The 14,141-nt window shown below is 38.2% G+C and overlaps 1 protein-coding gene across 1 annotated transcript in view; it reads right to left on the bottom strand.

The window, feature by feature from the left end:
* Positions 1-2,034: 2,034 nt before the first annotated feature.
* The window catches only part of MTMR1 (myotubularin related protein 1), a 37,871-nt gene continuing 25,764 nt past the window's right edge, over positions 2,035-14,141 (bottom strand). Inside the window, exon 16 of the mRNA XM_062502805.1 lies at positions 2,035-3,337. Within this exon, the coding sequence (XP_062358789.1) occupies positions 3,173-3,337 (165 nt within the window). The 3' untranslated portion in view covers positions 2,035-3,172. The remainder of the gene's footprint in view (positions 3,338-14,141) is intronic.

Below are 14,141 nucleotides of genomic sequence, written 5' to 3'. Positions count from 1 at the left end.
CAAATGGACATTCCCTTTTGCTTTTTACCATAAATGTTTCACCTGGGGAATAGTCTGAATCGCCCATTTTACTGTGTCCTCTGTTGTGAAGCTTAGTGCACATGAATGAGAGCTCTTGATTCCTTGTTTTCAGCTTTTAGAGAACCAGCTGTTCTTGGTCTTACTACATACAGCACATGAACTAGTACAGCTTCTCTTGGAAAATGAAAGCAGTGAAACACTTCTTGTTTAAAGCTCTAACGACTTGAGAAGGCTGCCTCTGCCAGGAACAGAACCAGGCAGTAAGGAGTGTTTACTGGCTTTAAAAGCATTATTTCATTTTAATGAAACAACAACAAAAAATACTTTTATCTACAAAAGGGAAAGAAGTGTAAATTCAGCTCTGAAACAGGACTAAAATGGCAAAGTTTCTGATGCTGATGATTCACTTAACTTACTTTACAAGCAAAAAATGTGTCAGCTGGTTGCCAAGGCTTCACCCCCTTCTGGGAGACTGGATTCAGGTTGTACTCCCTTCTCATACACCACTGACAATAGGAAAATCCTACAAGCCAAATGTAACTGGTTACTCTCTTTGCACATTCCCTTTGTACTGAGCAGTCAAAACCCAAATCCAAAGCAGAAGATTTAGCTTTTGAACCAGAAGTCAACAGCTCTCTCCAAGGTGCATCAGATAGGGAACAGGATGCTGCTCTTCTGTTAGCTAGTTCAGTATTGCCATATTGGGAAAAAAAAAAAACAAACAAACAAACAAAAAAAAACAACAACAACAAAAAAAAAAACAAACCCACAACAACAATAAAGACAGAATTAGTTGTCCAATCCATAGGAAAAAAATCTGATCATCAGGAAGCAGACTGAGTGCAATAATCATCTCTTCAGTGTACAGCTATGCTCTAACTGGCCCATATGAGCTACAGAATACCTGTGAATATTTCTGTGTTAAGTATGTACAAATCCATCCATTGTGCTGACACGTGGAACAGCAGGACCCTCTCCCAGAGCTCTCCCTGCACATCAGAGTCACTGAGCTGTGCTGAAACTCGTGGATATGCAGCCAGTCACATGAAATAACTGATGTTCTTCTATGCAAAACCAAATTCTCAGAGTTTAGCTTTAGAAATCCAAGCTTCAGAAATCTCAGAATGCCCAAGCTAATCCAGTCATTGCTTTTGCAATAATTACAGAGAAAATCTTGCGATTATTAGCACAAATATAGAGAAAAGCTTCAAAAGATTTTCTTTAGGACTGCATTTTGGAGATAATGTGGTTTGCTTTAATATACAGTTGGAAGTGTCAAAGAAATCTGAAGTACAGAAGAGTTTAATTCAATACCAGCTCAAGATATTTTGGCAATGTAAAATTCACTGCTGGCACACTGTTCAGCAGAACCATTTTTACAGGAAAACATCTTTCATCTATTTATAAAAAGCCTGAGGTTGATTAAGAGATGCAACATTGCAAGCCTTCCAAAACTGTGTTTGTTTCTATTTATTCTAAAAAACATTCAGTACAGTAAAAAGGACATGTTGAAATACCCTGCACTGCACAGTAAATGTGTAAGCACTGAATACAGCACTTCAGCCTCTCCAGATGAAGTCGGGAAGGTGCTCAGCAGCTCGCTTGACTCATTAACTATGTGCTGGGTAGAGTTCATGCAGAGAACAAGACACAGGAAAGTGCAGTGTGTATTGGGAACAAATGTGCAACAACAAATACAGCCAGTAAAACCTTCAATTCTGCCATACAGAATCAACTGTCTCTTAAGAATGGGGCTTAATTCCCACCAGCACAACCCGGAGCAATACAAACATGATTCAAAAAGCAGAGCTGCAATATTTAAGTTTCCTAAGGAGAAGAACCAGATTTTCATGAAACACAGCAAGGAAAACAATCCAGGGGAAATGTGCAGCATGCACCATTTGTAGGCCTTTCAAGTATGCCAGTGAGTAACTGTCTAAAAGGAGGAATGTTATAGTAATCAAACCTCTCCATAAGAGTATTTCTGGGGGGAGATGCGAGAAAGTTGGGAATGTGTATTTAACATGACAACACAGTTTATTTATTCATTTACAGAAAAAATGCTAGTAGGAATTTAAAAAACAAAAAGCCAAGAGGCTTTATTTCAAGAAAAACAATATCATATTATTAAAAAAACTTTGTCAAACAAAGTCATTGCAAGTTAAGGTCCTCAGAAGGGTTTGGACAGGCAGGATCCATTTTCTGAGTGTACAGCTTAAACCCACGGGAGGATGCATGTTCAACATCCCATACATGTGTATCAACGCACACAGCTTTGCATTTTGTGTGTACACTTAGAAACAAAAAACAAATCACAATGTGGAGCTATACAGACTATACAATTTACACAGCTGGGTGTCATTCCAACCCCAATATTGGCATTTGCTAGAAAACAAACTTTTACTTTGTACAGGACCTTGACATGAGCAAGTTTACCTCTCACTCAGGAGGCTGAAACTGAACAATAAGCTAAACAGTCAAAAGACTTATTTCAACTTGTACAAAAGGCATTAAAAAACCTAACTATATGCTTTACCAAATATATTACACCACACAAGTCAGTGTGGTGTACTTGATAAATCCAGCTCAGCTTCATCCACTTTTAATGGCGTATTTAGTTCAAAATGTAAAACTGACTACACAGGAAAACATTTATTTTAAAATCAATTTCCAAGTGCATTACCTAAAATTAAAAAAAAGTTGGTCTAGCAAAAAAAAAAAAAAATACCGAGTGAAATAAGGAGCTCCCATTAAGAAAAACATTTTGTGTTCTGTGTAAGCATCATGTGGCATTTCATCTGATTCTATTAACCAGGCATAGTACTCTAGACAATGTGTGAGGCATTTTTCTGTCTGCTTGGCAGATGGGTTCTTTTTTAGAATGGTTAAATTGTTAGTTGCTGAAAAACAAAGTTTAATTTCACAATTGGTGACTTAGCTAGAGTGTCAAAACACTTGTGGGAACTGCCAACAACAAAATGCATCACATCTATTAAAGCTCTTTTTGGCCTCAACATGATAGCATCAGACACAGAGTAAGGCATGTAGATCATAGCAATTACAAGTCACTCACAATCCTTTTGTGATGGGAAAAGCATTTCACCCTCTGTGTTACCTGACACTGATTTTTTCACATGGCTTTTGTTCCACATCACACAGAGGTGTGCACTGGTGTGGCGGAATGGGAAGGAGATGAACCTCTGTCAGAGGAGGAGGAAATGGAACGTGTGGCAGCTTCCCGCTGCAAATCCTCAACCTTCTTCTGAAGCTCTGTCCGGATGGCCAGGAGTTCTTTAAGATTTTGGTGAATTGGAACCTGCCAGGTAAAGAAAGAAAATGATTACTTTGAATCTCACAGTGAGCCATCTTTGCCATCAACGCATCTGCCGTTGTTTTCAGTAACCAGGAATTCAACACTTGAAAATTTCACTATGTCAGTATTTAGGGAAAGTCTTTCTTTAGTCATTTGAAATGAAACATTGCAAGAAACTTTCTAACAACACAATTGTTGGGGAACCTATTAAAAAGTGTTTGCAAATGGTTTTGATGGGATATGAAATATACTCCAATAAATGTATCTTGAATCCATTATCAATACTACTGTCAGCTGAACTTAAAATGCCTTTCCTGACAGTGATTTCTCTGGCTTATTGGGACAGGACTTACTTTATACATACAGTTCACAAAGCTGGTTCTAAATGGAGCATCTTGTTCCTCTTCTTAACCAGGCATCTTCCCAGGAATCTGACCCCTTCCAGTGAGAACAGTGCAGCAGCCAAGTGAATGGTGCCTGGACCTCCTAGAATCTTACTCCAATAGTTCTTTCATGGAAGTTCATTGTACAGGTTTCTGCTTCTGACATTACCCAACAAACATCAGAGATGCACCACTCTGCATCAGAGCCCTTTCATATTCATCTGAAACATTCAACTGTATCATGGCCAAAGGAAGATTCATGCCATACTAGATTTTGCAGCTGGATTTGCTATCTCAGACAAGCAGAGAGAACCTTCCCCCTCTTTCAAATTCCACAACAAGGCCAAAAAAGTTTTACTGTAAGTTGCTTTTAATTTATTTTATCCTGTACAAACTCTAATTGTTTATAGCTTTCAGAAAGAGCAAGACAGGAAAATAATTCAATTGCACTGATGCAACAATCATGGGGAAATGCAGCACTGGGAGACGTATGGATTGCTAGATGAGTAATTTATACCCTGGGCTTCTGGAATGCCAGGGTCCAAGGAATTGCATCCACCCAGTATCAGTTCCTACTGCTTAGCAGTGATTGTTAAAGCTGGGATGCACACCTGAGCCTGCCATCTACACATGGCGCCATGTGAAAGAAATAGCAAAACCAGAAAGGGTTTTACTTGCTATCAATACACAAGTTACATTTTTGTGAATTCTCACTTTTTAAAGAACATACATCCAAAATCCATGCATTTGATAATGATATTTTCAAAACCTAACACAGAAAAATACCATTTAATTTTTAACTCTTGTTCTAACTTCAAAAAAAAAAAAGGAGCACCAAAGGTCTTTTTAGGTCTACAATTTTTTGGCCACAGTTTTTTTTCCTGTTTGTGCCTTAGACAAAAGAAACTTCATAAACAGAAACTTCATTATATTGAGAAAGTGCTGCTCCCAGTACCCTGGGAGTCATCAATTTATCCAGCATGTCATCTACAGCAATCTTAAAAGCATAACTTTTGGAGTCTTCAGCAGAACAATCGCTCCACACCACCAGTTCCCAATGACCCTGGAGCCCTGCCCTCACTGTTCAATGAATTCTGTCTCCTGTAGTTTTACCCTGCATCCTCTATACAAACTCTTCAGCAAGTGACACCACAAATCTACAGATCTCCTTCACTAATCAAACACAAAGCACACCCTCCAGAAAGCCAATCTCATCCTTTTGAGGTAGACTACAAAAAGTGTATATACCTAGGAGCACGACAAAACTGAGCCTGCTCATGAAGATTGTCCAAGATCCTGTAATACACACTGTGGGAAATTTAAGTTTTAGTAAAGATTAAAATTTTCTGGAATTGGCACCCCCTGTATTTATTTTTTTCCCTCCATAAAAGATCACTTTCTCACAGACTCCTACTTTAGATTTCTTTAGGAAGACATTTTCCTGAAACATTCAGGTCCCTAACGGAGTGATTTACCATTGGAATCACTAGTCACACAATGGCTCCCTGGGTCATGGGAGATCTGTATACCTGCTTTCTGCACAGCTTAACCATGATTCAGCAAACCAGGCCCATTTCTCTCAAACTGATTTCACACAGGCATCAGCTGCTGGGTTCTACTGCAGAGCTAAAACGCCCTCAAAAAGCAGATCCACACAACTGGCTTTCGGGGAACCTTCTACAAATCTTTCCAGGATACACCACACAAAAGCTGCTGCAGGACTTGGCATGCTCTGTAAAGTGCTTCGAGGAAGAAAAGTGTGGCTGCACCTCTCAGTCTCTCTGCATGGCCAGAGCCTAATTCAACAGGCATATGCTCCAACCTGGATGCAAGTGCTGTTCTCCCCACAGGTCCATCCTGAAGAGCAGAGCTGCCTTTCAATAAATTAGCTAAGTAACAATAAAGACATTTAAAAAGCCTGTGCATATTCAAGTCACACAGGAAACTCTTCAACATTAGGATTGAAAAACTATGCTCTCAAAGAATTAGGAGGTGTCAGAAAGATTACTTCTCTAACCTCTATTCAGCCTTACTATACATATGTATAAAATCATCAGTCAAATAAATATTAAAATATTTGCTTCTTCTTTGTATTCCTCATTCACGCAGTACACAGGCTGATGCTACTTAATTAATAAGAAGTTATTCAATATTTAGTTTACTTTGCAGGTGCCTGACCCCATCTTCTATTTATTCTTCTGAATTTAAAATGCTAAAGATTCCTTTTCTGTACTTTCATCTCATGTCAAGAAACAATTTTATTTCTGCAGCACCCTAATGAAGTATGGGAATATTAACATTCTACTTTTACAAACAAGGAGCTGAAGCCAGCACCTCCTAATTTTGTGTGCTTTGAATCTCAAATGGGTTTAACAGAGAACTTGGGAATTCTGCACCTGGAGCATGAGGGCATCAGATAGGACACCTAGTAAATAAGAAGGACACACAGAGCAACCATTCTGCTCCAGGTGAGCCCCCCGAGAACAGAGAAAACCTGTGGCAAAGGCAGGGAGAACCTTCATTTCTCTCAAAGGACAACTCTTCCTCTGCCTGCAGCCACGTCCCCTCTCTAAGCCTACTTGCCCAGACTCTGTTCCATGGGTTGGACAGAGAGCAAACACCTCCAGCACCTGGAACATTATTCACTCCTAGCTCCTATTCCCAGCTAGCCACAACTCTTTCATAGACTCAGTATAAAATTCATCTCTCAGCCTGTTTATTTATTCTCAGCTCTTGAGAATTCATTGAGATCATAGCAGCCTCAGACCTCCAAATTGGAGGAATTTCTTCCAGGATATGAATGGGACAGTTTCTGAAATATAATCTTACTATAATCTCATGTTTGCCCTAGAGATGGAACATTTATAGAAAAACAGCCCCTTGCCCCAACAGAAGTCCCAAAGTTTCCCAATATTTTCATATGGGAAAACATTTTTCTTAGTCACATTTTCATAAACAACTGAGCCTTGTTGGATTAAGTTTTACAATATAATTTAGTCAGACACAAACTTGGGGACTCAGTGCAAACCATTAGAACACAGCTAAACTGTAAGCAAGGCAGACTAGCATCTTATAGTAGGGAAAAAAGGGGTCACCTTCAAAATATTTGCCATCTTTTAGGAAGGGCATGTTAGATTTAAACACTGCAAGACAGTTCCAATAAATAACACCATCCCATTTCATCTGGTAGTGTAAACCACAAAGGGTTTTTTCATACAATGCTTTTCCCAGGAAAAAATTATTTTTGATTGCCATTAACACAGCATCATGTAGATGCACACAATATGAAACAATAAAACTCCAGAAATAGGTTTCACGTATTAAACTTCCAATACACACGTTAATTTCATGAAATAACATGCCAAATTCAGTCTAGAAAAATCTCAAGTAGCTCAATTTTCAAGCAGCTGACAATAGCTGATTCTTCAGTAATAAAAGTTCATGTTCAAATTACATTATCAAGGGGTAAGGAAAAGCTGGTATCACAGAAGTTCCTACAAAAAGACCTGAAAAACAGCCTGGCATGAGGAGCCATGTTTTCCTCCAGATGTCTTCAGTTCTGTTACTGTAACTGCCCTTTACTGGGAAAAAAAGCAGCAAATTCAAACATGAAAGAATGAAAATACAGAATGAAAAGGGGTGGGGGGAAGGAAATGCCCAAAACAAAGCCTCAACCTCAAGTTACATGTTTTCTTTTTTCTTTTTTTTTTTTTGTTTGTTTGGCTTTTTTAACAAAACCATTAAGTGAACCATGGAATTATGCAGTTTTCTGGAAGCCTCCTTCCATCTTAGATAGAGAAGGAAGAGTAAAAATATAAAGCAGCATGAATTAAAATCTGTAATGAAAAATATTAAAATTAAAATGTCAGTTAATTTCCACACTTCCTAAAGACTTATTCCCAGGCAGACCTGTTGCTGTCAGTGTATCCTCAAACCATCCTGTACAAATTCTTACAGATAACCATCTCCATTTTTGTCACTTCACCCTACTCTATTTTATAACAAGATTCCTCTCTTAAATAAAACCTTCTTCAGAAGAAAATTGGTCCAACAACCTTCACAGTAACACCTGCAATGGCTTGCTGTGAACAAGGCTCTCCTTCACTTTGCCACTGTTTAGAATGAATGGAAGTGGAAGAATGACAGATTCTGAAAGGAACAAGAAGTTTGAAGATTGTTTGTTAAAAGATCTTGTTACCACCTTAACCCTAGAACTGTGTACTTGCACAGCACAAGCAGTGTCTCCAAAGGAAGCTTTTATTACTGTCTTATTAAGAAATCATGCAACTGGTTTGCCTGACAGCAGCTGTACTGTTTTCTACTCTCTCATTCTGCCTCTCAAATTAGGAGTGGAAGCTCAAAAGATGACTCTGGACCTATCACCCAACTGCATTCAACTTATTTTTGCTGCTCTGTTCCACAGATTTTCAGCAGAGTACACATCCTTTGCTTTGTCACACCAGTGTCCCCAAAGTGATGCTGCCAGGCAACACTCAGCTTCTACAACCAGGTCCATCATTTTTGTCCATAACCCAGCTAAAAGCACAGAACTATTTCTGCTGCATGAGAGGAGACTACACAGATGAAACTTGACCCAGCAGTGCATCTACAGTTTGGCTGGGCTGGAAAACTGCCTGGGCCAGTGCTCTTCAGGATGTTTTTCATGTGCTATTTAAACTATTACCTCAGTTGCTGAAAAACAGTAAATTTTATTTCTGTGATTTAACACAACAATCCAGTAAAAATGAAATAGAAACATAAAGGTGAATGTACTACATACCTTTTAATGGATTTTGGAGGACTAACTGAAAAAAAAATTCTGCCATGTACTATTTATAAAAAATAGATTTCTCTAGTTACATAAAATTTACTACAAACAGAAGCTAATCACCCCCCCAAAAAATTGGCACTTGCATCACAAATATAGCTAGCAAGAGAACCAAACAGGGACAAGAATATGGAGTTTGCCAGCAGCACTAAGTAGTGGGGACAAAGGCCTGGATCCCTGGGAAGTCTGATCTCACCCCAGCATTAACAAAAAAGCTGGCCCAGTAAAAGCTGGAGAAGAATCTACCTGCAATGCTTTAAGAAGACTTTTTAGTGTTGGGAGCTTTTTTGTTTGTTTTGTTTGCCCCCCACCCCTGGTTTTTTTTTGTTTGTTCGGGTTTTTTTTGTTTGTTTTTTGTTTTGTTTGTTTTTGTTTGGTTGAATTTTTTTAATTGTTACTATAACTTTGACTCAGGAAGTCAGACTATATGCTGTTCCCCTACCTCATAACTATTTCTTTCCCACCACTTACTCAAACCCTGTGCCCCAAGTCCTTTTACCTGTCCTGAGCAATACCCTCAGCATTAATATAAGCTTTATAGACTTCTCCCTGTTGTCCATGATTCTGGCATCTGTTTGGCTTTAAGCTCCAACCAAATTTTGTACCATCACATTCAAATCCCTAGTTTTATTCCATTACTGCTCTTTCACTGAATTATCTGAAGGAACTATCTTTTTTCTTTTTTTTGTAAAAAACAAACAAGAATATTCAACTAATCAGTAAGATTTTATTTAGGGAGATACACATTTTCCCCCATTTCAACATTTCTTTAAGTTTCTAGTTCAACTTCCCTCCATCAAGCCACAATTCAACATAGGACCTGTTCCCCTCCTCATACAACCTATTTCTTCAACTGTAAGCTACCTTCAACTTCTTCCCTGCTACATGTTTCTTTTCCCTTCCCTTCCCCAGATATTGCCAGCTCCCCCCTCTCCCCAAAGAGCTTCTCCTCTCTGGTACATGCAGTCTCTTTCCCTGGTAAACCATGACATGATTCTCACACTACTAATGATACCTACAATATCTGAAATCCCATTCCCAACCAGTAAAAAGCAGTAAAATGCTGCCAAAATTGAGGGAACCAAGTAACGTTCTTCATTAAGGAAGAACTGATTGTAGGTTTCTGAAAATTAACCAGTTAAAATGGGTGGTGGTTATTTTCATCCTTTAGCTTCCTTTGCTGCCTATTTCATTCAAAAGCAGGTACTTTTCCTCCACCTTAACTACAGGGTACCTACCTACTGCCTACACTGAGAAGAAACATACTTACAGCACTGCTGAAAACATTCTTTATTGCTAGAAATATCATTGATAGGAAACTATTTTTTAAAATGAATCATCCACATACATCACATGCAGAACCTGGTGCAGTGTAATGTTGAGCACACACCACACCACAGTTACGATTAATTATTCCTGCTGGGGAAGGATTTGAGGAATAATGAAGTGGTTTTTTGAAACTAAGCCCACTATAGAGGAACTATAGTTAAGGTATACCATATACATACTACATCCCCCATAAAAACCACCTAGACATAAGACAGCTGCATTTCTTAAAAAATTCAAGCCTTCTTATTTACAGAATTACTACAGCTCACTTTCAGTATTGATTTTCAGGCTTTCATTCCCAAGGAATCCTTCAGGATTCTGAAGTGCTTTGGGATAGCAAAATTTGTCAACAGAAGGATAGATACAAGAGAAATTATAATAGCTACTCACTCACAGTACTGCTAAGTCTTAATTGGATGGGTATCTACTGTGTGTTACTTTACTAGCTCAAGGACAGCCATTCACATGAAAATTGTTCAACAGTGAATGCATTTTGTCTTGTTCATTGAGCATACTTTATCTATTTTAGCAACAGGGAAGAAAAGCTGCAGAAGAAAATGGTTATTTTAAATTCATTGCTCAACTTAAGATGGTCAGTTTTCCAAAAACCTACTCTGTGCATTGGAAAGACAACAATATCTTTCACTTGAGCTTTTCACTCCTCTCTGTGAAGAACTGGAAATCTGACAGCCTAGTTAACAGGAGACTCATAGCAAAAGGCCATCTGATGAAGACAGCAATTTTCAATGATAGTCAATACTTCCACACTTTTTGTAGAGATGTGCTCCTGAGAGCACAAAAGCAAAAAACCCTGGCCTCCTGGAAAAGCAAGGACAGAAATTATGAATGCTACCAAGTGGGAGGCAGAATAACTGATAGATTTCTAAACTCAGGAAACTGTACATGCTACAAGCTGATGCCATTGCTTATTAAAACCTATAGCCCATTTAGATTTAGACATCTGAGACATGAAAGAAATTGTGTGCTTGCTCTTCAAAATGTGTTAGAACTCGCAAAAATGAAGATTATTTGCACAGTACTAGCTTCTCCCATTCTGTGCACATTCTAATGCCACTACAGGATACCAATTTCTTTTTCTTGGGTAACTACAGTATCTGTCAGCATCCAGGATAAGTGGTTAGTCTTTGTTTTATTCCATACTGATTGAATACTGAGACTTTTATCTGTAGATGAAAATTATCTGCAGTAAATTAGACTCTGGAAATCTTGACTTGACACTCAGCTAGAGAGAAACTACCAGTACTGGCTGAAACCTGCCTCATCTCACAAGAAACTCTTTGTTAACTGCAGGAATGAAATCTGCTTTGCTAAGGTAACACTCAGCTGTCTAATTCTCAAGGCAATTCCTTCTCCTGACATCCCCTGCCTCACTCTTTCATTCAGAAAAAGGGACTCAGGACCAGCAATGCCAAGCAGTTTCAGAACTGTATGACAGCTCTGTCCTGTCACAAAATGGTGGTAAATCAAATGTGTGGACTTTCAAAAACATCCCAATGTCAACTTGCTCAGAGGGGAACACACCAGGCAGTGTGACTGAAGGCAGGGATAAATACATGAACACTCCACGTGCCAGACAGTAAGTTATATGCAGTAAATTACACATTATCCTGTTACATGCAGGATAAAGCATTTCAGTAATTATGTTTTCCAGTTTATTGTCAGCAATTTTCCCAGTGACACTCAGGATCTTGCTGTTCTCACTCTACAATATTTTGTGTTTATTGACACTGAAGCTCAGCTAACATCCAACTGCTCAACTATTCAACACATCAAATCCTTCTGCAATATCATCAAATAAAAGCAATTGTAAGCTATTTATATACTTTACAGTAATTTCTGTATATACTAAACAAACAGCTTTACTTATTCCTTTTACATCTTTAAGTGAACTGTGAACCAGGCAACAAAATTTCCCTGGCTCTTCCCACAGAAGTTTTGTGACTGCCTTTAGCAGGTGATCCCCTTACAGTAGCTGAACTGAATTTCTAGGTGATAGATGGTGCTAGCCTTTTACTATGGATGACAGTCCACACACATCAAGAAAAAAAATTAATTTGAAAAATTACAGGGGTTTCTATGGTATTAACATGAACACTGTGGCCAAATCTACGGAACAGATCTTGAAGAAAAATTACCAGGCATAAAAAAAATATCAAAAGAAAGCACATAAAACCAAAGTTAAACTACGCCTTGTCCTCCAAGGGTCAAAACACAATTTCCAAGAAACCTAAAAAGAACTAAACATTTTCTAATACACTGTGCAATGTTTGGTGACTAAAATGCATTATTTTCCTTGCCTCTCACAGCTTGACTTGAAAGGACTGGAACTTTTACTCATGTTCTGCATATATGAATGACGGGGTATGTTAGCTCAAAATACTGCCCCTGCAGAAATCACATTCAAGAACATTCATTGTTGTGTTCTCCCCACCTTCCAGAGATGCCCAAGGAGATACCTAACAACATCTGGCAGCCAGAACTCAAACCAGTGTCAATAAGAGGATGAAATCACTACATAGAAAAGGGAAAATGTGTATCAACTGAAAAAATTCAAAAGCATCATATCATCTAATGTATTCTAGACTAGAAGAGTTATATTGTAAGGCCATACCCACAGACCCCATGCTGCTGTATGAGAGAATGGAAGAGCTTCTCTTCCACATGCCACATACAAATACACATTTCTCCAGCTCAAAGGGCAAATCTGAAAAAGGTCTTCTCAGCCAATGAACTCAAATAAGACCAAACTTAAATCTAATTTTCTTTCGACAAGAAGTCAATAATGATGTAACGCTTCCAAACTCAAACCAAAGACTATTTTATTTCACTTAAGAATTTGAATAACCTTGTTGAAGCACCATTTAGGAACAAGAGATGTCCACATCTAACCTAGAATTTTCCAGAGTGTTCACTTCTCAGACTCCTGAGCTTTGAACCATATGGAAAGAGGCTGTGTTTCCTTAAGTGCACAAAATCTACTGCAATACAAAATAAACAGGGTCCTTGATGCAAATAAACACAATCAAATCCACCATCTCAGGCTTCTACAAAGCTTAGACAGAACTGAAATAATATGATTCTAAGCAATCTTTACAGAACATATGAATAATGCTAAATTCTGTATGTCCTAGAGCAAAGAAGAATATGTTTAGACTGTACCACAATGGTAAAGGTCGAGACATAGATATCTGAAGACAGAATACAATAATACAAAAACAAATAATTGGTTACATCAAGTTAGTGTTCAGTAATTTTTCTGATTAAAAAAAATTACAGGCAATATATGCTCATTTCCCATAGAAAAGGCAATGAAGTGCAGTGAAACTTCTCTTCATTTAAAAATGAAGCTCACTAATCAAGCAGGAATGAAAAAACCCAAAATACTACTATTCATCTTCCATTAAATTCACCTGTTGGGCTTTTTCCCCTTTTTGGTGAGCTCCTCAAAAACAATAATCATGGTTTAGTTTTCTAAAGATGTTTTTGCAGCTGATAAAACAGCACAAAGTTGCCTTGAACTAATCATTAGAGAACTTATTCATGTTAAATATTTTATTTTCTCTAATATTTAGCTGAAAATCAAAAGAACACATTAAAAAGTATTCAACAAAATCACCTTTTATCAGTAGGGAGGGATGCCCATTATTGTAATAAATCCACTGATTAAGAATTTTTTTCACTGAAGGTAAGTGAAGACCTGCTGAGTGTCACAAGGATCATTGTCTTTTTTTCTGTCACTGAATGCATCTGAATGTTACTGAATTGGTTAACAGGGTGTGACACCAGACAATGCAAACACAGAGGAAAGCAAACAGTATATTGTGATTGCAGAAACTGTTTATTTACTTGCTTGTAAAGTTTGTGGGTTTGTTCTTTCATAATTAGACTGGCAAATGCAATTCTGCAACAAGAAATTGTGAAGGAACACTCCCAAATGTTGGTCATAATATCACACAAATTCAGGTCAGAGACAAGAGGAAAGGGATGATGTATCAGGACAAAACTTAGGTGGCAGAACTAGAAAGTTGAAACACTTTTTTAAGTATTTCAAGAAAAGCAGGTGGCAGGAAAGTTAAGGGAGTTACCAGAACCATCACATTTTATTCCCTTCAGCTGCTGATGGAGGGACCTGCTCTAAGACAGTGAATGAGTCTCATGTGCCAGAATGACTGAGGAGCATCTCCCAGAGAAGCAGGCAGAGCACTCTGTGACAGAGACAGTGAGCAGAGCTCTCACTAAGAGATGA

Source organism: Cinclus cinclus, chromosome 15 (assembly GCF_963662255.1).
Source record: "Cinclus cinclus chromosome 15, bCinCin1.1, whole genome shotgun sequence".
Classification (NCBI taxonomy): domain Eukaryota; kingdom Metazoa; phylum Chordata; class Aves; order Passeriformes; family Cinclidae; genus Cinclus; species Cinclus cinclus.
This window is presented reverse-complemented; position numbering and strand designations above follow the sequence as displayed.